The 23,766-nt window shown below is 41.9% G+C and overlaps 1 protein-coding gene across 1 annotated transcript in view; it reads right to left on the bottom strand.

The window, feature by feature from the left end:
• LOC148415240 (uncharacterized) overlaps positions 1–20,235 on the bottom strand; it is a 42,199-nt gene extending 21,964 nt beyond the window's left edge. The window contains exons 1-27 of the mRNA XM_088430520.1: positions 20,214–20,235; positions 18,766–19,026; positions 18,417–18,683; positions 18,073–18,342; positions 17,151–17,411; positions 15,865–16,125; positions 15,519–15,779; positions 15,090–15,350; positions 14,748–15,008; positions 14,419–14,679; positions 13,369–13,629; positions 13,050–13,307; positions 12,279–12,545; positions 11,947–12,204; positions 11,139–11,402; positions 10,807–11,067; positions 10,484–10,741; positions 9,956–10,216; positions 9,616–9,879; positions 9,243–9,512; positions 6,273–6,530; positions 4,283–4,543; positions 3,069–3,332; positions 2,718–2,978; positions 1,741–1,995; positions 1,392–1,661; positions 70–330 (exon numbers count right to left, since the gene is read on the bottom strand). Coding sequence (XP_088286646.1) covers positions 70–330; positions 1,392–1,661; positions 1,741–1,995; positions 2,718–2,978; positions 3,069–3,332; positions 4,283–4,543; positions 6,273–6,530; positions 9,243–9,512; positions 9,616–9,879; positions 9,956–10,216; positions 10,484–10,741; positions 10,807–11,067; positions 11,139–11,402; positions 11,947–12,204; positions 12,279–12,545; positions 13,050–13,307; positions 13,369–13,629; positions 14,419–14,679; positions 14,748–15,008; positions 15,090–15,350; positions 15,519–15,779; positions 15,865–16,125; positions 17,151–17,411; positions 18,073–18,342; positions 18,417–18,683; positions 18,766–19,026; positions 20,214–20,235 — 6,838 coding nt within the window. The remainder of the gene's footprint in view (positions 1–69; positions 331–1,391; positions 1,662–1,740; positions 1,996–2,717; positions 2,979–3,068; positions 3,333–4,282; positions 4,544–6,272; positions 6,531–9,242; positions 9,513–9,615; positions 9,880–9,955; positions 10,217–10,483; positions 10,742–10,806; positions 11,068–11,138; positions 11,403–11,946; positions 12,205–12,278; positions 12,546–13,049; positions 13,308–13,368; positions 13,630–14,418; positions 14,680–14,747; positions 15,009–15,089; positions 15,351–15,518; positions 15,780–15,864; positions 16,126–17,150; positions 17,412–18,072; positions 18,343–18,416; positions 18,684–18,765; positions 19,027–20,213) is intronic.
• Positions 20,236–23,766: the final 3,531 nt, after the last annotated feature.

The raw sequence follows: 23,766 nt of genomic DNA, 5'->3' as shown, positions 1-23,766 counted from the left end.
AGGTTCAAATGATTAAAGCTGTTTGAGCTATGGCGACACTTTGGTATAAAGTATAATGCATCACAGTACCGGTAGTAAGGTATCCAGACATCTGTTGAGTGCTGTTGCAGGTATATCCCACACTTGTAACCGTAACACCATATTCTTCCCCGCACTGCAGAGGTGCAACGAGGCAGTAGGTCTGGTTGATGGCACATGTTATCATGTGGCCTGATGAGGATGTTAGTTCCGCCATGTAAGACACGCTGCCGGCGCCGGGTAGCCAGGATACGATAGCGGATTTGATCTCACAGTCCATAATGGCTTCAATGCTGCTTGGTTGGCAAGGTTCTGCCAATTACAAGACCATTTCTTAATATGAGAACAGTTATGACAATGTTAGTTACCATTACTTGGGTGTTTTTCATATCTGATACAGAGCCTGGAGTACTGTTCGATACTGATATTTATTTAATATGATATCAGCAGGATTGATACATGCTTTTTTTTCATATTTTAGTATGAAATGTTAAAAGAGACTTCTTTGAGGGATACCATTCAAGCAAAGACTCTATGACTGGGCAATATGGCCAAAACAATAAATCCTGATTTTCAGTAGTCATTCTGAACAATTTCAGTGTGAATCCATTTCAACTTAAGTACTAAACCCAACAAGCATGTATTTAAATGTTTATTAAAAAATCAATCCTATTCCATATTATAAATGCCATTTACCAGAGGTGGGCAGTTCGTTTGTACTGATAAGTATTTGCGCCAGACAAAATGACAAAAACATTTTCAAAATGACAGACTTAGCCTGACAACACCGTAAATTTCGTCCGTCGTAATTGTCAACACCTTTGACCGTTGATAGTTTATCACAGTCAAACCTGTCAAATTTCTGAGAAATGTATAAACTGCCATACCTTCTAAGCATGGAAGTATATAAAGAGTCGAAATAGGCAGCAAGCCTACTTAACATATGTCCACCAAGGAGTAACCAGCTGAGTGCTAGAGCATTAGTATGCAGCGAGCACCAAGAACCAAGCAAAACTTTCTCCTCATTGAGATAGCAGAGCAGGGCTGGGAGGTCATTGTTTGCGCTGCCTTTAAATACTGTGTTCATGAACTGAAAAAGCATATTGTGAACAATCTTGCTTAACACTTTCATTGTACAGGCCTTAAGTCAAAAGCAATGTTTAGAATTAAGTGTGAAGAGATGTGTGTTATTTTGCTTTTGAAATACTGGTATATGAATGAATGAATCGCTTGCACATTGTTGAGCAAAGTATTCTGAGAGGCTTTTTTGTGGGCATTCAAGAAACCAATGGACACATTGCAAAGTGACAAGCTTACTCAGTAACGGAACTGTGATGTCACAAGAGATTTCTAACTATGAGGCAGGTCTGTACCTGATTTGAACATGACCATAGCACTGTCAGAGCTATTGTGCTTGTCTCCCAAGGCTACAACCCAGGCGCGGTATTGGCTGCCACACGTGAGTCCCCATACAGAGCAGCTGCTATTTGAAGCCTCGGCCTCACACATCAAAGTGAAGGAGGCAGAATGGTCGTAGAGATAGGCCACGTAACCCAGAGCCAGCGCGCTCTGCTCCCAGGAAATAGTGGCTGCAAGTTGACCACACTCCACATTGGCCTGAACATTGCTCGGTGGGCATGGTTCTGAAAAACAGTACACACGTGGGATATCTTAAACGATGAATAGAAGATCACACGGCTGATAATTGATGCTGCGAGTCACCTGTCATAAGTTGCCAGGTTTCCGATGTGGCGCTGTCACAAGCCTGGTTGTGTGCCGTCACGCTAACGTTGTAGATGTAACCGCAGCCCAGGCCACTCAGATGGCAGCTGCTTCCCGTGCTGTTACACGTCACTGTCCAGCCTTGATCATTTGCCGCCCGCACCGTGTATGAACTCGCTCCATCTGCTGCGCTCCACTGCACCTGGCTCTCATTCACACCATACTGGACCGAGATGTTCATAGGGACACAGGGATCTGCGCAGATAGAGATTCAATATGGTGGTTTTGTTACAGCAAAATCGTTCCACTTCACCTGGACATAACATTGCAAACAATGCAGCTAGGGCTGCAGCTATTCACTACTGTCTATTCTTACAACCATCAGTGCAATTTTCTTGTATACCTGCATACAATGACTGCATAAAAAGGCATTTGATTCTATTCTCAAAATTAATTAGTGTCCCCTCGCTAAATGGCGGATGGCCTATTGCAGCTTCACTATCGCAGGTTTTCATTTATGACAATAATTTTTTCTATTGCAGAGTTCCATTGCTATTTTTCTTGCAATTTTCTTCTTTTTAAGTCAAACCAGTCAAAAAGTAGCAGTTTTATTTAACAAAAAATTAAACCTCGACAAAATGAACTTTCATTTATGACCAAATCTATTCCAGATGTACCTCATTATTTTTCTTTTGTTGGAGCAGACTATTTATGTATTACTTAATACACTACTTTGAAAAGCAGTGACCAAATAGTTTTACCAATTTTGTGACATGTTGTTGACCAACGTAGTAAATAATTATTAAAACAAATCTTTTAGCATTTTCTGCAATGTCACATTGGAAAATTAAATGTCATGTTTTGAAGGAAGGTGTGAAAATAAAAACACTTTTAAATTTCTGAATAATGGGCAGATGACTTGATTCTTTAAATCATTGTAAGTCAGTTTGAATTTCATTGCGCACGCTCGAGCTTACCTGTAGTGAACAAGACTGGAACAGTGGACGGACCGGCACAGCCGATATGTATGGACTCCACCAGAACCCAGTAGTCCTGCCCGCAGACCAGGTTGCCAAGTTCACATGAGATTCCCATCTCACTGCAGGACGAGTTGTATCCGTCGCTGGAGGTTGCATAAACGCTGTAAGCGGAGGCCGCGGTGACTGTGTCCCAGCTGACCTCAGCTTTTCGGGTGCTGCAATTTATGGCGATGGATACCTCGCCAGGGGGACAGGGAGCTAGACCGCAAAACATTAGCAGGCTGGTATGGGTTTGAACAAAAAAAAAAAAAAGACTGTCATTATCAGAGAAAATGTGAGATGATGTACCGGTTAGCATCTGTGTGGGGTAGCTCATCTGGCTCATGCAGACGTTGGTGTGACCCGTCACCGTGAAAGTGTAGAGTTGCCCACAGCTCAGGTCCAAGAAGGAGCAGTGTCCGCCACTGCTTTCGCATGTGGAGTTCACACCTGAAAGGGACGTGGCTTCCACCGTGAAATTCTGAACCAACGAGCTGACTTGATCCCACGTCACCGTCAACACGTTGGAGCTGCAGTTCAGATCCCCCGTCACGTTCTCCGGCTTACATGGAGCTACATGAGCACATAGAACCAGACGTATGTCAGCTGCTCTGCCGCAAACATGACTTTTGCAAATGGGCTGATATTGCGTTCGGACGCTATGATAACCTTGAGCAAAAATATAACAATACAGTATTACTGTAAATTTACAGCTCTCTTATTTCTATTGAACGCAACCCCCCCCCCCCCTTTTTTTAAACAGTACATTGGATTTTTGGTACATTAAGAAATGTGTACTATGTTTAGTACAAATAAATGGATACATTAACTTTCTTTTTTATTTTAATTGTTCTTAGCAAGTCACAGTGCTCAATCACTCGTCAGCTGTATTGAAGACAAAGACCTTATCTTCCATGCATGGCAAAGTGAAGAAAAAAACCCCCGTCTAATTATTTTTCGACAGCATATTGAGTCAACTCTGCAAGCGCTAGTGATCACAGTGAACTGCACTGCGCTTCCATAAATATCCACTGTGAAAAAAATCCTCTAAAAAAAACAAAACAATGGGATATCTTTTCAAAATAACTTAAAATTGTAGGACTTGTAACCATTAGAATGTTACAGAAATAATTTGTTTTGGAAAAAACAGGGGTTTTGAGAGCTTGTAAGATCAAAAAGGGCATGAATGGCATGCTAAGCATCATGACTTGATTTCAATTGGCAAAGCTTCATCCAATCGTCTTCCAGAAGTAAGTGTCATAATCAAAATTCATCATATTTTATAGTTTGGACATGCAAACCAGTCACGTCTTCCAGGATGCATGCCAAAAAGATTAAAAAAAACAAAACAACATTGAGTCAAATCTGCAATCTGCCAATCATATTTCTTTGTTAGATGAAGCAAAACAGAAAAGCACTCATCACCGTTTATAGACAGTATTAACGGTTCTTGAAAGCTTGACTTTTTACCAGCATGGTAAACCGCCAGGTGGGTTATGGGGCGCTGCCAAAGCAGGACTTACCGGCTTGGATCTTGTAGTCAGAGCCAGCAATGATTTCGCACTGAACAGAAGACGAGGTTACCACCACCTCGTAGACGTGGCCGCAGTGCAGATCACGGATGGAGCAGTTGTTATACTTGGAGTTACAGGAAGCTCGGTGTCCTTCTAAGCTTATGGCCCAAGCCGTGTAGTTGTCCGATCCGGGGGTCTCGGACCAACTAACGTTCATCACGTTGGTGTAACAGTCCATTACGGCTACCACATCGTCAGGGAGACAGGGAGCTATAGGAGACCGGTTGAATAGAGGAGTTCAGCTCTGAGTGTGTCTTTCCCAGCTTACTAGTATTTTAGTGACCTTAGTCGAATCTTTGTGTCTGGCTGTCTGTTATTTCAGAGTACTTTTAGTAGGGCTGCCTTGGGCTGGGCAATATAATTTGATAAGTAGTGTAATCTGATGAGTTGGTCGTAATAAAAATTGGAAGATTTTAAATTTAGCTAAAATTTGAAATGAAGATTTTGCAACAATGGCAAAATGCTTGATTTGTGACACGTTAACAGTTATCCCTTACTATATCATGCCTCGCCTATCATGCCCTCAGTGCATCGCAGATTTTTTTTTTTGAATTAAAAAAAAAAAAAAAACTACCAGTATATTGCCGATAGACGCACTATGAAGGTTTCTTGCATGCCAGACAGACGAGGTAACTATAAATGCACTTAATGCACTTGCCACAGACACTCCTTGGACATTCAACTACTGCAGTACACATACAGTATTTACTTACATCTTAAATTATTAAACCTTATACAGTAAATTAAGTTTAGGTGGCTGTGGTCTCACGGAGAGCCGTGTCATGTTAGCGCCAAAATCCAGTTAAAATGAACGTTGACGAAAACAATTAAAAATCAGTTTATACTTGAAATCCCAATTTATTTCAAAAGAAATCTAGAGAAGAGATTTCCAAAGGCACAGTGAAGCCGCTTTCCTCCTCCCAAGAGCCTGCGTGTTTTGTGATTGACATCGACCTGTTTGCCTCCGTCCGTCTACATAACAGGCGGAAGTTGGGGTGGGAGTACATGACAACTTCTGCCCTCACTGGTCGATGGTCGCGGCGGGAGCCAATCGTGTGTATTGCAGGGCACTCAAAAGTGATTTCAGGATTGGCACGTCTATATGACATGTGATTGGCTAAGTTTGCACTTATCGCAGGGCTCCCAATTAATCGTGAAAAGTGAGGGGATCAGTGTATAATCAAAATTAAAATTTTGTTTTCACATTTTTTTGGGAGTTTTTTTTAAATAGTTTTGGAATAATTTGCAAAATTTTTAGACAACAATAATGTATACCGATAGAAAATCAGCGTTAAGTTTGTTACAAGATTTATAGAAATTAGTGTAGTTGCTGAACAATGTGATTGTCAATTATGGAAAATTTTTATGATTGTTTAAAAAATTGCTTTTATTCTCGTTAAATTTTAGTTGACTGAACATCCTATTTTATTAATGTGATGACTTTTTGGTCTTGTCTCAATTGATGAAAACTGATGACAATTTTAGTGTAAATGTCAAAACCGATGACATTTTAGTGATCTTTAAGTCATGCAAAAGTCATTACCCTTTCATAAGGGATACCAGGTATTGGTATTGATGCCTTTAAAGGTATCATACTTTTTACGATCGGGAAGGAAAAATGAGAAGAATACAGTGGCAAGATTGACAGGGATTAATTGTGTGTATCAAAAGTACAGGTGGTATCAGTATAGATAGTCAAGAATTGTGTACTGTACTTGTGCTAGTATTGTCACGCGCCATGCCTAAGCTGTGTTTTTGCTGTGTGAGTGACAGGACCAGTGTCACCATGAGTGGAGGAGGCAGAGCCATCGGGTGAACACATTTTACTGTAGTTTCAATCAAAGACTGTAGTCTCTTTTCAGTCATGCAATATTTTTAAATCCCTGTCACACCGGAACCAAACTCCGGCCTGGGAATGTTTGTCGTTGAGTTTACTTACCAGAATCAAAATAAATGTCGGCATGTTGAGTGCTGTTGCAGCTCTGGGTGGAGGCCAGCAGCGATGCAGAGTATGATCGTCCACAGTGGAGCGGTATAGCGCAAGAACTTATGTTGGATGTGCAGGAGGCCACGTGGCCATGCTCCCCTATCACCTGCACCATGTAAAAAGCTGCTCCGTTGCTTTGGGCCCACGAGAAGTTGCCTTTGTTCATTCCGCAGTCCACTTGGGCGTTGAAGTTGCTGGGCTGGCAGGGAGCTGAGAGAAAACATTGTTGTGTTTTCCGCTTTTAAATTGTGCCTGTTGTGTTTTGTTTTCTGCTTTTAAGTTGTGCTTTTTGTTTAGGCAGAGTTCACAGTCGCCTTGTCATAAAAAAATCCTTTTAGGCTGACTTTACAGTCCACCATGAAGGCTTTACAACCGGCCGGCGCAGGAGAGTTTATTGCCGGGTTGTAGTTAAGTAAAGTTGGCAAGACATTGGCAGTCGGACTTTCGCGATCAATATCTCTCAGCCAAAACGTTGTCTAAACACCAGAAACCCCTTTATGCCTCCATCATAACACAGACTACTAGCTAACGACAAAAATATGGATAAATATTAAAAACAAGCCGCCCTTTGAACGAGACGGATCATGTTGCTCATGTAAAAGCTGCTGGTTTAATAATGATTCACATTGCATATTTTTGATATATTTTTAATCATTATTTATCAATAAGCAATCAATAGCTCAGTTGCTGGTTGGGTAAGAGACTCCATAATTACTAGACACATAAAGCACAAGCTCCATATCATGCTACAGGAGGGATGTGACAGATATGTGTGGTGATTTTGGGGTCTCTAAACTAACCACCTGCAGAGCTGTTGATCAATATATTGGTATTTATTGATCAAAAAGCAAAAAAAATCCTTAAAATTAGGCAAAGGAATTTATTAGAGAACCAGAGGATGTAGCACAAAGGGAGGGATGTCCCCAATGTGTGTGGGGATTTTGGAGTCTCTAACTCAACCAACTGCAGAGCTATTGATCAATAGATTGGTAATTTTTGATCAATAAGCATATAAAAATCCCCCCAAATTAGGCAAAGGGATTTATTAGAAAACAAGAGAATGCAGCATGAAGGGAGGGCATGTGACTGATGTGTGTGGTGACTTTGGGTCCTCTATTTCAACCAACCGCAGAGCTACTAACTAAATATTGGTAAATTATGATCAATATGCATAAAAAAATCATTAAAATTAGGCAAAAGGAATTATTGAAAAACTAGAGGTTGTAGCATTAAGGGAGGGATGTGACAGATGTTTGTGGTGATTTTGATCTCTAACCAACTGCAGAGCTATTGATCAATATATTGGTAATTACTGATCAATACGCATATAAAAATCCCACAAAATTAGGCAAAGGGATTTATTATAAAACAAGAGGATGTAGCATGAAGGTAGGGCATGTGACAGATGTGTGTGGTGACTTTGAGATTTCTAACTCCACCAACCACAGAGCTATTGATCAATATATTGGTAAATTATGATCAATATGCATAAAAAAAATCATTAAAATTAGGCAAAGGGATTTATTAGAAAACTAGAGGATGTAGCATGAAGGGAGGGATGTCACTGATGTGTGTGGGGATTTTGGAGTCTCTAAACCACCCAACTGCAGAGCTAATATCAATGTATTAGTAATTATTGATCAATAAGCATTAAAAAAAATACCCCCAAATTGGGCAAAGGGATTTATTAGAAAACCAGAGGTTGTAGCATGAAGGGAGGGATGTCACTGATGTGTGTGGGGATTTTGGAGTCTCTAAACCAACCAACTGCAGAGCTAATATCAATGTATTAGTAATTATTGATCAATAAGCATTAAAAAAATACCCCCAAATTGGGCAAAGGGATTTATTAGAAAACCAGAGGTTGTAGCATGAAGAGATGTGACAGATATGTGTGATGATTTTGGGGTTTCTAATCCAACCAACAGCAGAGCTATTGATCAATATATTGGCAAATTATGATCGATATGCATTAAAAAAAATCCTTAAAATTAGGCAAAGAAGGTTATTAGGAAACCAGCAGTTGTAGCATGATTGGGGGGACTTCATTGATGGTTGTAGTGATTTTGGAGTGTTTACCCCAACTCAACAAGGGGAGTCAGTGATTCATTTTGAGGGTATAACTGATTAACAAGCACTTAAAATACATAACCAAAATTTAACAAAACAATTTGTTTGAAAAACGACAGTTGTAGTATGATCGACAAAACGTCATTGATTTGAGCATTGATTTTGCACTCCTTATATCAAGCAATATTGGAGCTATAAATGAATATTGAGTTTATTAATCATTATTAATGACAAAACTTGTCCAAAATTAAACAAACACCTTTTCATCCAAAAGCACTGTTGCAATATGATCATCTGAATGTCTTTGATGTGTTTGTTGATTTCATAGTCACAAATTGTGGCGTTACTGTTTTTTTTTTTTGTTTGTTAGTTTTTTTGTTCCCTCTTCATCTAGTAATTTGCAATCGGGTCCTGCGCACTCGCCCAGCCTCTAATGCTCATAGAGATCAATGGCATCTTTTCAGTGAAACAGACTGTTTAAATATCTTGCAAATGTCTTTTTTTGCCATTGTAGGTAGTAATCCATGTTATGATGGAGGCACAAAGACATCAATGGTGTTTAGACAACGTTTTGGCTGAGAAGTATTGCTCAGGAAAGTCAGAATCTGCCAATATCTTGCCAACTTTACTAAAGTGTCCACCTTCCCGCACCTCCGCACGCCGCCATGCCTCAACGTGACAAAAAAAAAACCAAAAAACAATTCATTCCAAAAGGTTTTTTCCATTCAATAACCTAAATGTTTAGCTCCATTTATTTCCCATGACATCTCACATCAAATTTCTTTTTTTTTTCTCTTCTAACTTCTAAAGTTGTGCAAATTAATTTGGCAGGATTTTACAATATTTATTTACCTGTGCTTAGTTCCATGGGAGGGCTGTAGCTGCTGTGGCAAGCACCATCCAGAAAAGCTACGTAGAAGGCATATTGTTGTCCACACTGTAGATTAGTGAGTGTGTGTGAGGTGTTTGAGGTTGTCAGCGACAAAGGAGGAAGTGACCCCAAGAGCTGCTTGTATTTAAGGACGTAAGAAGCCCCTGGCACTGGACTTGGGTCCCATGAGATAGTCACTGCGTTGGTGCCGCAGGCGACCTCGCCCACCAGGTTAGCCGGAGGACACAGAGCTAGGATGGTACGAAGGCAAAGTTAGTACCAGTGGAGCCCAGTCTATTGCCCGGGGGCCATTTGTGGCAGACCGTTCATCACCCTGATCTGAACACTACTCACCGGTCGTTACTTGCACAGCTGAGCTGGGCTGGCTTTGGCAACCCCGGTCCACAGTCACCACGCTGACAGAATAGTTTTGCCCACAATGAAGGTCGGTGAAGTGGCAGGAGTTGGAAACATTGGAGCTGCAATTGTGTGTGTGCCCGTCATTTTGGGCTGCGGCTGTGGCTATGTACATGTGGGCCCCTGCAACCCTGGACCAAGACACCGTGCTGTTGCCATCACATGCTGGGGACACGGTGATGTTAGTAGGAGCGCAAAGTCCTGGAGAAGGAGGCGCAAAACGTATGAAATATGTCTTTTGTTGACCCCAGCCCCTACTGTGATGACCGCGGCGCACCTGCTGTGAAGCTGTACACTTGACTGGGCGCTCCAGCGCACGAGTCTGAGTGCGCCATAACCGTCATGTCATATGTTTGGCCGCATTGTATGTGTGAAAGTTGACAAGTGCTAGTGTTGGAGTGACATTGATGCGTGTTTCCATTTTGGTCGGTGGACGTCACCGTGTATTCCACAGCATTGGGGCTTTCGGGCCAAGACACCAAGACTGAGTGATTCAAACACACCAGCGTGGCACTAACGTTCACTGGGGCACATGGCACTAGAAAGAAAAAGACAAAGACAAAAACAATAAAAGTGTGCGTGTGTGTGTGTGTGTGTGTTGGGTATATTTGTGTGTTTGTCCAAAAAGTTATTTCTGATTTAAAGGGGACTTAGTAATTGGTTGTATAAAGTCACTTTTTGTCACATTTGTTAAAAGTGTCAGCTTCTCCTGATAGTGGTACATGAGTGAAGAAAGAGAAAATAAATAAATTAGGCTCTTTGGCCTTGTGCTTCTGGGTCGAAGCTCTGGATTGAGTAAATGTACCTGTTTGAAGAGTATGACAGACACTAGGGCTGCTGGTGCAGTATTCTCCCTCAGCTTGCACAGTAACATTGAGATCCAAGCCACAAGGAAGATTATGGACTACACAAGTGGTATTTGTAGTCTGACAGCTGTCCTGGTAGCCGTCCCCAGCTATCTCGGCTTGGAAGCTGACATGTCCAATTGTGTCACTCCAACTGAGTACGGCTGTGTTTTCTCCACACATGAATTGCTTGGAAAGCACCACCGGAGGGCAGGGAGCTCCAGACACAAAGACAAAGGTTAGCGGAACAAAGCAGGAAAATGGACATCAACCATGCACTTACCGGTGGTAATGTTAGTGCTTGGTCCAGGCGGACTGTCACAAAGGCTTCCTTGAGCCACGGCAGTGGCTGTGTAGATCTCCCCACATGCTAAATCTCTTAACTCGCACCCTGAGGTCGCAGAGCTGCAGGAAACTGAGTGGCCCGTTGTGGATGATGCGTTAATGAAGTAAACTGTTGCATCAGCCACTGGCATCCAGGACACATAGGAGGAATTTGCTCCACAAATTTGTGTACTGTTCTGGATGTGGGGTGAGCACGGAGCTGGGAGAGAATTGAAGTGAGAAATCTCAATTTGGGCCACTGTGGAAATGAAGCTTTAGCCGTTAGTCTACCTGTCATCAACGTTGCTTGTGAGTCTCCTGTGCTGTTACACCAATCGTCCTCAGCTAGGACACTCAGATTGTACGTCGTTCCACACTGCAGCCCGTCCAACCGACAGGACGTTGACATGCTCCAGCAGGATGTTTCAAGCTGTGAGCCTGGGCCATACGCCAAAACGTGGTACCCCATAGCCCCGGTGCTGGCGTGCCAAGATACTGTAGCTACATTGGAACCACACTGGAGAATGGTGGTCACATTGACTGGGTCACACGGTCCTGGTGGAACAGGTACCAGACTAATACATTTTGGATTCTGAGACAAGATTTTCAAAATTTAATATGGATCATAACCGTCTCACCTAAACTCAAATATTAGAGGACTTCTTACCAGGAACTCTTTCCAACACATTTAATCTTTAGTCAATCTGGTGACCGCTGGTTGTTGTATTACCTTAATTGATGCTAATACTAAACGCTGACCTGCAAAAGCGCCAGAAAAGCACCGCCAGAAATTTTCAGATTGCGTTTGGTTTGACTACATTAGTCATGAAAACAGGAAGGAGTTTTACTTCCGTAAATTGTTTTTTTGTATGAATCCCTCTACCAACTGTATGTGTGATGTACACACGGACCAAACAACTGGCTTGCCGACTGTAGAAAAAAAAAAGAAAACATGGTCGTCTGAATGCGACTTACAGGAAAGTAAGATAAAGCAACAGGGCTGGCGGTGATCCATCAAGACACAAAGCTTGTGTCTGTCAATGTGCCAGTCAATTCGGTCCCCTTACACAACATATAACACTTTTAGAAAATACTGTACCTGTTGTCATTGTCTTCTGAGCGGAAGCGCTGTCGCAGTAGTCGTCATGAGCCGTGACGTTAATACTGTATTGTGTCGCGCACTGGAGATTACTGAAAGAACATGTGAGGCTCGACGTCAAGCAAGTTTCAAGGATGCCATTTGGTCCCGTCAAAGCCGCTGTATAGGAGGTCGCCCCCAAAGAAGCGCTCCAAGAGGTCCAGATGGAGTTTGTGCCACATTCTGTCATTGCCTCCAAACTCTGAGGGACACATGGTACTGAAAGACAAAATTATCCTTCTTTTATCTTATGCTCATTCTAATTCATGCGACTAAATGATATGCCCTTTTACTTGTCATGATGGTCTGTGGGGTGCTAAATGGCCCAGGGCAGTCTCCATAGCAACCTTTTACAGACACATTATAAGTTTGCCCACAGTGAAGGCCATTCAGACTGCAGTATGCACCGCCTGTGTGGCAGGTGGCCGATGTCATGTTCTCAGAAAGGGGAGTGGCGATGGCGCTGTAGTTCAGTGGCCAAGAAGAGTTTTTCCAACGGACCATTACGTCATTGGTGCCGCAGGACACAATGGTGTTGACATCCGCCGGTGCACACGGTACTGAGAAAAGAAAAACAGATGAATTTGGAATTGAAACAATGCACTCTTGCAACATTTGTGAGACAAACAAATATCTCATAATTTGATTTATGAAACAAAAGTGACATCAAACCCGCAGTAGCAGCTATAAATTGAGTGAGGCAGGTTTGTTCACAAGTGATTGGTAGGAAAAGAAAAAATTAGTCAGTGACAACAGGCTGCTGGGATCTACTTCAAAATGAAAGTGCACCATGTCTATCTCCTATTTGGGAATGTAATATTTATTTTGAAGCTGCCCTTTGAAGCTTGGCTTCTTCCTGACTGTGTATGATGCAATACTGTACAGTATATGGGTACAGATATGGGAGGCAGAAAAAAAAATGCCTCAAGCATTATCATTTACTGAAGAACTGGAATTACTCAAGGAGACGTTTCACCCTTTGTGGAAAGCAAAGCAAGTAACAATTTGTGGTTCTTGTTTGTGCCTTTACATTTTATATCCCCCATATAACGGCTACCCATTACCTGGAGCTTGCCATATGGGGACGCTGTTGCTGCTGACACAGGTTCCATCAGTTGACGTCACAAAAATGTCATAGGGTTGGTCACAGCGCAAGTTTCTTAGTGTACAATTAGAGGTGGGGCTAATGCAGGTGAGCGTTTCCTCCGTATTGGTGGCTATCACGGTGTAGCTCACAGCATTCGAATCAGAGTTCCAGAACACGTGAGAGTTGCCAGCCACGCAGTCCAGCCGGCTGGACAAGTTGGTGGGGACACACGGTTCTGCAGGAGTTCAGTCCATCAATTGGTGAGGCGGAAGTGAGGATTGCAGTCAGTGTGTTACCTGTGAACAGCGACACAGCATCGCTATGGAGACCTGTGCAGTTGTTATCCACTCCTGCCACAGTGATGTTGTACACTTCCCCGCACATAAGGTCAGATAAAAAGCACACTGTTTGATTGGTGGAGCATATGGAGCTGTAGCCATTACTGCTCACAGCAACGGCGGCGTAGGAGCTGGCACTGTCACTGGCCACCCACTGCACTGAAACAGGATCTGGTGGGCACGTTTTCACAGCGGTGACAATTGTCGGAGGGCATGGCACTGGAAACAAGAGAAGAAAGTCATACCACGTCAAGAATTTTTACAACCATAGCAATACCATCAACTACGATCCCAGATCACTTAAAAGTCCCTGTGAAGCAAAAATAAGAGTGTTCTGAATTTGACACAGATTGAGGTGTGCTAAACAACCCGAAGCTAAATTTGAATTAGAAAAGATCAGCAAGAATATAAAATGAGGCTTCGAAATCTTGGAATATGAAACTGTTGTCTACTTTCAAACACTGTAGGTGTGTCCACCGAAAGCGCTGATACAAAGCTCTGCTCCCTGTTAATCAAATGGCACTTCTACAACTGAAAAAGTGATCTTTTTTATGGCTACACATGCTCACAAGTTTGAAAATGTATTTGCTGAAAGTCTAGCTCAAAAACAAGACAAGCGCTAGCCGCCAACTGGCTTGGCTTGGACCAAATGATAACTTAGTACGTACAGACCGATAGTCGCAGGGGACAGAGCTCGAGCTAGTCAGCAAATAGAAAAAAATTACATATACTTGACGCCTGCTGGGTTTCAATGAGAAAAATGATTATAAAATAAAACTCAGAAAAGGCATTTAAAAATGATAACATTTTTGGGTACATTCTTTCTCAAAGTACAACAACCTGGAAAAGCACAAAACCCATAAATGGTCACATTCTATTGGCCCACACCCATATAGATTGGAATCGTGTAAACATTTCCTGCTTTTGTACACATCCAAGCCTTTATAAACCATCTTGTGACATGTTGCAGAAAGAGCCCACCCAAAAGTGCATAAGGAATGCGCTTACTTGATTGCACAATAACATCTGTACTTGGCATACTGTAACAAGAGCCAGTGATGGCCACGACGGTCACAGAATAAGTGCTGCCACAAGCCAAGCCTCCGCTGGTGCAATGAGTCTCCGAGGAGTTGCAGTAAAGAGGCTGCCCCAAGCCTCTGGAAATGGTGGCTGTGTAGTAGTCCGCGGGGACAGAGATGCTCCAGGTCATTGTCAGCTGACCTGTCGGGCAACTCATGCTGGCTTTCACATCCTCTGGGCCACACGGAACTACAAATAGACCACATTATGTGTTTCCCGGCTTTCTTGTAAAACTCGAAGTGTTGATGCGGTGGTACCTGAGTCCATGTTAATGGATGTGGAGGTAGAAAGGCAGTTTCCGTCGTTGTTAGTGACGCTAACGTTGTATCTTTTGCCGCAGGGCAAATCAGGAATTTTGCAATTGTTGACAGTGTCGCTGTTGCAGGTGAGTTGCGATCCGCTCTGATCCTCGATGGTAGCCGTGTAGTTGCCCGTGGCCTGGTGGTTCTGCCAGACTATCAGAGCGTGGTTGGCATCACAGTCTCTGAATGCTTCAATGTCATTAGGAGGACAGGGTGCTGAGGACGAGGAGCAGAAGAGATTGAAAAGCACATTTTCTTCCTTCATTCAATGGACCATTCACAGTCCCTTATTTTTACCTGTACTGAATGCAATCTCAGCGCCTTCACTGCTGTTACATTTGAAATTGCTTCCGATAATGTGGGCCGTGTAATTCTGTCCGCACGTCAGGCCCTCTACCAAGCATTCGGTGCCGGCTGAAGTACAGTCATGTGAATTTCCATTCATATCCCGAACAATCGCAGTGTAGAATATGGCTCCGATGCTTGTGGTCCAGGTGATGTTTGCTGAGCCTTGGCTGCACTTGGCTGATGCTGACAAAATGGTGGGGCTGCAAGGAACTGGAGGGAAGAGGGGTACAGAAATAAGGATTGACCTGGCTTGAACTGAAGAAATAGATATTATTCTTGTTTCAAATGTTTTTTTTTTTTTCTCTCTAATGGAAGCGTCTAGTCCATTAATGCATTTGAGTATCTTTTAACTTCCGGGTTATTCCTCCCGCCACATACCAGTCTGAGCCACTTCTCCCAGAACCCTGTTGGTGGAGCAATTATCATTGGAGGCGACAATCCACACGCTGAGGTGTTCTCCGCAAGGCACACCAGTCACTGCGCAGCTGTTTGATGAGGATGTGCAGTTGTAGGTTTCTCCTGTGTTCCCCTGTGCTTCTACAGTGTAGGATAGAGCTCCTGCGGCTGAGTCCCATCTCGTGATCAGGGTTTCGGAGTGACATTCTGCTGCTGTCTTTATATTTGTAGGAAGGCAAGGAGCTGGGAGAAAGGGAGATTGTGTTATTTGCAGTCTTTGCTTGCAAATCTCCATATGATCAAAGAACGATGTTGAACTCCTACTCACAGGTTCGTACAAACTCTGGCTGGCTGATGTCACTGTTGCACTCTGAGCTGACAGCGTACACGGTATACGTGTAGAGCTGTCCGCAGCCTGTGTTGGTGAAGAAGCAGGTGCTGTCTTGTGTCCGGCACTCGGTCACTTGGCCATCGATGTCTTCAGCCATGGCCACATAATACAAGGTGTTGTTGGTTGCCTCCCAGCTGAAGAGGATCACATTGCTCGAGCAGTCGTGGCTGGTCACGGTCTGAGCTGGCGCACAGGGCACTGGAGACAGGGACAAATTTGATACCAGGCACTCAGTTTGGAAGGAAACATGAGATTTGACTCTTGTCTTTTTCTTCTCCTTGATTCATTACAGCCTTACGACACTATTCATACATTAGCTCGTTTCTATTAGAAGATTGTGCGTTTCTTCCTTAACAATATGATGAATGACCTTTAGGATATCCCCTTCTCTTTAAGAAACTGTAAATCAGTGGTCCCCAACCATCCGGTCCGCGTCCCAGTACCTGTCCGCATCCCGGTACCTGTCCATGGATCAACTGGTCCCGGGCCATGTAGTCCGCACCCGAAATAATGTTTTGGAACTGATATAGTTTAACAGTTCACTCATTTGTGCTTTGTTTGACTTGGTCTTTGTTTATTGGCGGTGCCTCTAGCCGCTGTTGATATTACATTTTGTAGTGAGAAGGATGGTGTTTTGAGAGCAGTCACTCGGTGACACACACGTTGTTTTGTCTCTAAAATCTGGTCCACGAATGTCTGTAAGTACTTTCTTTATAAGAATATTGATGTATGATAATATGCCCAAAATTAGTTTGTATGTTCATCCAACAATTTGTGACTAGGGATAACATGGTTTCTAATATTAGCTCTCATCTTCATTTTGTTTAGCTCATTCACATTTTCATTTGTGCCAGGTATTTCCCTTGAAATTAATAGCTTTTGTAATTCAGTTTTATGATTGACTTAATGTAATTAGCGTACCCCCCCCTGGGCCACAGTAAAAATCTCAAGCGTTGAGCGGTCCGTGGCGGAGACCACAACCACCAAGGTTGGAGACCACTGCTGTAAAGAGCTCTAAATTGATGGTGTCGGGTATTCAATTTTAGTGACTCATGAGGGGGCGTGACGGTGAGAAGATTGACAAAGATACAATAGGAGGACGCTGAACAGCATCTTACTTAACTTACTTATCGTCAGTAGGAATCAAGCTGTGGCGTTTTATCCTCGAAAGTCAAAAAGTAAATGAAGAAGGTGTCGACAGAGACCTTTCAGGCAGCACTCACCTGTCTCGAAAAGAGTGGACGTGTTGCCCGTGCTCTCGCAGTCGTCCGAGATAGCTGTCACGTAGACACTGTACTTTTCGCCGCACTTGAGCATCGTGATCTGGCAGTTATCGGACTCTGACGTACAGTTGAGCGACGCGCCTGTGCCGTCGACAGCCATGGCCCGATACAAGTTGGCACCAAACACCAGATCCCATGTTACTGTCACCATGCCGCTGGAGCAGCCATAGACCACCGTGATGGACGTCACTGTATTTATAGCTAGAAAAGATAAGTGAAATCAATTGGTCAAAATCAGTCAATCATATGCATTCACTTACCCCGCCTGCGCTGAACTGACCAAATGGACCGAATAGTCAGTCACCTCTTTAGGTTTTGCCCAAAAGACTACACTAGGGCCTCATAAATGTTAGTTCAAGAGCTGAGAAAAAGCATTGCCATGGATACAAAAATATAACAGCTTGACCCTAATAGTCGAAGAAATGCTGAGGCTTAAATGACTAATGGAGATGCTTGGATGGGTTCCACCAAGGTCCTTCATTAAACCCTTCAAATTACATAAAGTAGAAACATTTGCTCTACCTCCTTATTAGGGTCAAAGCTAAGATGGGACCTGTCCCAATTGACTTTGGGGCAAATGTATTTTCAACCAGTTAATTTTGCATTCGTACAGATAAAAAGAATTGGTTATTGATTGTTGAGGATTCCGTAGATCAAGCGTAGATCTTTATTATTTGTCATTGATCATAATTACTTGGCTAAAACCTGCAGAGTTGCCCTTGAGTGTCACTTTGAAGTCTAAAGAACTTGAAGTTAGCTACGGGAGCTGCCTCATCCGATGATTGATATTCCATGGACTGATTGTTCGTTTCACCCAGTCATTCATTCGACAGAAGTCTATCGACTAACATTGGATACTCACTGGATGTTGTGAGGGTGGCATTGGAAGCTTCCCCTGGCACTAAGAACACATTGACGGATGATACTCCCACGGTGTAGGTGGAGCAAGGTTCTAGATTAGTGATATCCATGGTTGTTGACGACGTGTTCTTGATGATGAGCGCATTGCCGGGATTGTCGTTGTCGCTCACGGTCACTTGATAAAGCAGAACCTTATTCACAGAGGCCCACGTCACTCGAGCCGTGCTCTTTCCGGTCAGGACCAGAGTCACGCCAGGAGGTGGCTGAACCACTTGGGAGACAAAACACAAATGATATTACAGTGCATCTGAACAAAACCAAAACCTGCAACCTTAGCAGACATACGGGTGGTGAGGGTCCTAATATTACTCCTTGTGCCACTTCCTGCTTTGTTGGAGGCACGAACGTAGCAGTTGTACGTGGTAGATGGAGCCAAGCCGTCCATTTGCCCGCTCAATGTAGTGAAGGTCTGGTTGTATTTGTTTGCGGGGACGCTGAACAACTCTTCCACATACAAGCTGTAGCTCTCAGCCCCAAACACACTTGACCACTCAAATATAATGGAGGTACTCGAAATAGCTCTGGAATATGTGATCTGAGATGTCGCAGGTACTGTGGGAAGGCAAAATTATTACACAATGTAGTTATGTGAGTTGCATTACAGCTATCTCGCATCTGGTTTAACAATATCTACCTGTCATGGTTGTGTAAGTTGCTTTGCACACCACAACATAATCCAGCAAGGCCTTGAGCGTGACCATGTATGTGTGGCCGGGTCGTAAGCCCTGCACCAGCCTATAAGTGCTGGGTGGGTACGTCATCACCACCACAGGGGCAACACTGGAGGAGTTGGCCACTCGAAAGTCCAGTAAATAGACAGTCGCTCCAGTGGCATCGCTCCATTCCATGTTTAGGGATGATGCAGAAGGAGATGTCACAGACACAATACCACATCCTGAAAAAAATAAGGCGACTTGAGCTCATTTTAAGAAAGATTAGAATTTGATTCATGCGGAGGAATAGCAACAGTTTAAAAACGATACATAGAGGAGAAATAACGTGGAAAACATACTTGTTAACAGTTGTTTATTTGGCACTCAGCTATCACAACTGGGGTCCGACCGATTATTCGGTCAGCCAATTAAATTAGCCAATTATGGTCGTACAGCCATTGGCCGACATTTTTCCAATTATTTTAACTTTTTACTAGGGTAAGTCATAAGTGTCGAACTCCAGTCCTTGAGGGCCGATATTGCAGGTTTTCCGGTTTTCTCTCCTCAACACACCTGATTCAAATGATTAGCTCATTAGTAAGCTCTGGGGGAGCTTGAAAATGATCCTAATCAGGTGTGTTTAGGAGAGAAAACCGGAAAAGCTGCAGGATACCGGCCCTCGAGGACTGGAGTTCGACACCTGTGGACTAAGTTAAAGTGTTGACTTTTGGAGATTGTATAAAACATTAAAAAAATGAACTCTTAATTAACTTAGTTTTATTCGTTTCCTGTGGCATCTGAACTCTACTAACTTTGCGATGAAAGTAAAATAGAGGAAAGTCACCGCCACAAATGCAGACAGCCAAGATTAATGTGGACGGCTGATTAGAAAAATAAGAATTGGAAAATAGTTGTTGAAAAATGAGTAAAATTGGGAAATTTTGCAATGAATTACTTTTAGGTTTCATCGTCATTTTTTTACCTTTTATACATCTGTAATCAAGTACCATTGGTGGCATTATTTTGCATCCAATTCATTACCTTGCATCCTTCAATATATTTCATGAAATTTGTTGACAAGGTCATTTTGCAGACCGGTCATTCAAAACAAAGCAAAAGCTACCAAGCAAATATCAGCAACACTCTGTTTTAACATAAACCTATTCATAGCTTGTGCAAAACTGCTTTTGCATAACTTGTTTATAAACTGCTTAAAATGCCATAATTAAGTCAGTAATAACTCTGTTACTGTACACTATTAAATTGCATTGTGAAATTTTTTTTATTTTATTCATTATAAATTTGTAATCATTGACTGATGGTATTTTCTCCTGTTTCGAAATTCTCTATGGTAAGGGTATGAAAAAGTACATAGCGATCAGGCTTTCATCATAATTATTTGATTGAATTTTTGTTTGAACACACTCACCTGTTGCCAAAACTTGTTGCATCTAGAAGAAAAAGGAAAGACAAGTTAATGAAAATAACTAACAAAATAAATAGCAATGTAATGTCCAATGACCTGTATATCAGGCAGTAGAAGGGCCAACAAAAAGATCCACATCTTATCCAATGATATTGGTCACGTCCGTTGGCGCTTTGCTCTCACTGCCGCCGTTCCAGACAATGATCTGAAATCTTTCCAGAAGGAGCGGCGGAGAATAACTTGGTGGTAACCAATCAGATTGCCTCAAATTGAGGACAGGTGCATGGATGCCTGCAGGCCCTCTGTCATCATGAGAAAAGAAACAAAACGGGATGCTCAGGTGGGGGCACTTTCACTCTTCCGCCCAGTCTTCTCCCTAAACAATTAACTTAACCCTTAAAAATAAGTACAGTATAGTACATTTGAAGTCAGATACACTAATGCTGAGGGGGGAAAAATTCGATGTACAGTTTACTAAGAGATTTTTGTCCTCACATCCAAATTTCTATAAAACACATTTCAGTTTTTCTACTTGTAACATCATCTCATCTCTTTTGCATAATGCGGTAGGTGTCTGAGTACATCCTTACTAGAGTAGCCCGCAGGCCTGTTCTGCAAATAGTTTACAAGAGATAGAACATTGGTGATTTTCTATGAATTTCACAAACAATTATACATATATTACATTTACATTACATATTACGCTTGATTTACATATATACTACAAAAATCATTTACATGACCGTGTCCTCACATAAACTGGTAGCCCTTCATCTTACATTGTACCAAAGAAGTAGCTCACAGTTCTCACAGCTCAAATTGGTTGGTGACCCCTGATTTACAGTATTGTTTCTTCTTTCGATACAGAATATTAGAGAATTCAAACACGAAAATATAATAAATACAATAACACATGTGCAAATGAATAACGTTTACCTTTAGCCTGATGTGGACATGTCAGGGTTCTTCATTTTTTGATGCTGTGATGCACCTTTCTCAAAAAGGTGAAAGGACAGGAGTTTTTCCCTCAGCTCTCTTAGCCCAACTGTATTCTGTATTCTTGTATTCTGTGTATTCTTCGCCGCCATTTTCTTTATTGTTATTTTTTTACTCTGCCGTTTTTCTTGTGCATTTCAACACAATCCATCCGATTTATGCCATTCCAATTTCATCTTATGGTATTCCAATTATTCGTGTGAGGGAAGCTTTCATTTTTGGTAATACAAATATTTACCATTTTTCCACAATTTCTCATTTTCCACCCTAAAACGTGCCACTGACTCACATGGTGAGATTTGACAATTCTAAAGCTTTTAAAGCTTTCCCACTTCACATCCACAACATTTAGCTTATTCATTTAACCTTCGAGATCGTTCTCAAAATTCCAATCATTCACACGTTCCAATTTTTTTCCTCTAATTCCCCATTTTCCACCCCAAAAAGTATTCATTCATTGGGAGATTTGACATTAACGTGTAAAGCTTTCCCATTTAACATTCACAACATTTAGCTCATTCATTTCAGCATAGGAATCATTTCCAACATTCCACATCCGCCCATCTCATTCCAGTTCATGCGACGTCTCTGCATTCAGTCTTACGCTTTCACACACAATTTGTTTAAAAATTGCATTCATCTAGTTAGTTGGATGGAAAATTGTTTTACTCCTTTGTCTTCCTGACACACTTCAGTTATACTTATTTGTAGCGGTTCCAGCTTATTCGACAACTAATCAATAATCAAATGAATTGATCATTTGTTTCTGAGAATCGATTATTTGTTTAGACACACAAATTTTCCAAATCCTCAGAATTCAGTCTTTCGACTGAAAGTGTTCTTAGATTTCTCTAGTAAGCAGCTTGATTGTCGTTCTGTTACATCAAAAAATATTACAAACATGATTTTACTTTGGAAAACAATGAGTATTGTAGCCTATTTTCTGACACGTTACAGATCAAAACTGTAATTGAACATTTTACTTTAAACCTTATTGATATTTATTTTCTACACTGTTTTCTACACAATTTGAGAAAATGCCCAGTTTTTAAATAAATCAATGGAAATTAAAACTGTTTTTAAAAAATATGACTCATCAATTATTTGAAATATCAACCCATTAATCCATTGAAATAAATGTCAGTGGCAGCTCTACGTTTTTATGGTAACACAAATTCTTGTTTGATAAGTGGACCTCTCGAATGCACCGGGCTATTATCATTATTGTGTTTACCCAATGTTTCCAAATTTCGTCAATTTCACGTTGGTTGAAACGTTGGTTATTGGTCTGTTTACACAGCATCTGTAATTTTTACATATTAACTAATTACACAGTTGAATATAGCTTGAGCATTAGTAATGCTAGTCAAGAGAGTTATTGTAATGCTGCATTACTTTAACATTCTTGAATGCTTAACTGGCAGATAAGCCAGGAATCGTGCATCATTTTCTACAATTATAGATTACATATGCTTGTACCAGTAGATCCTATGAAATTGGTCTTACAATTATAGATTACATATGCATGTACCAGAAGATCCTGTGAAATTTCTTCTTATGCGTGCTCAGTACAAGTGTAGAATTTATAAGGTGTCTGTGTCATGACACCCAATGCACCACAAAAATATGATCGACATTCAAAGTGTGTTAGGCAGAACACTGCTTTAGTCGCATCTGTCCAACTGTGAGCAATCAAACCACAGAAAGTATCAAAGTGGAAAGGAAGTCAATCACATGACCACCTTCAAGCCCCTTCATCATTTGACCTCGTTTTGCGTTTACACCCACCATTTGGGGCAATGGGCTTGAGATGTACAAACAAGGACGTGGTTTTCAGCTGCAGGTTCCAGATTTTCCAGGATATGGAAGATTATGAGTAAGCGTGCTATCGTCTTGGTTAGCACTTCTGGGATTACTCCAGGTATTTTCCCTTCCTCCCATATCCCCATAATATGGGTTAAACTCACTCAAGGCTATAGTGCATAGGTGTTAAACTCCAGTCCTCAAGAGCTGGTATCCTGCGTGCTTTTCCGGTTTTCTCCCCCCAACAAACCTGATTCAAATGATTAGTTATTAGCAAGCTCTGAATCAGATGTGTTTGAGAGAGATGTATAGAAAACATGCAGGATACCTACCGGTCCTCGACGACAGGAGTTTGACACCTGTGCTCTCATGTCAACATTGCCATGCCAGTGGCTGGCAAGCATTATGCCAAAGTCAGGTGGCTGCAGCTCACCTGTGACCCGAATGAGGACAAGCCCTATAGAAAAAAAAAAACGGATGGGATTACTGGGTAGTTTCCATTTCTGAATTGATACCACTCCCATTCTGCAGTGGCATAAATGGCAATTTGTGTCATGCATCCTGTTAGCCCTGCCGTTGAGGCACCATTCAAATCTTGCTGGCAGTTTTAATCCTTTGATTCGTGAATGAATAAAAGGACTTTGTTGAATATCAATCTTTTAATTTGCTACAATGAGTGTAGCTAAATTGGTTGAGTTTGGTTGGTTTTTTGACAGAAACCTTTGTTTGTGTTTAAAAAAAATAGTCATGAATTAAT

This window comes from Hippichthys cyanospilos, chromosome 12 (genome assembly GCF_059441005.1).
Source record: "Hippichthys cyanospilos isolate Australia breed blue-spotted pipefish chromosome 12, RoL_Hcya_1.0, whole genome shotgun sequence".
NCBI lineage: Eukaryota > Metazoa > Chordata > Actinopteri > Syngnathiformes > Syngnathidae > Hippichthys > Hippichthys cyanospilos.
The sequence above is the reverse complement of the archived record's forward strand: the minus strand, read 5'-3'. Positions and strand labels throughout refer to the sequence as shown.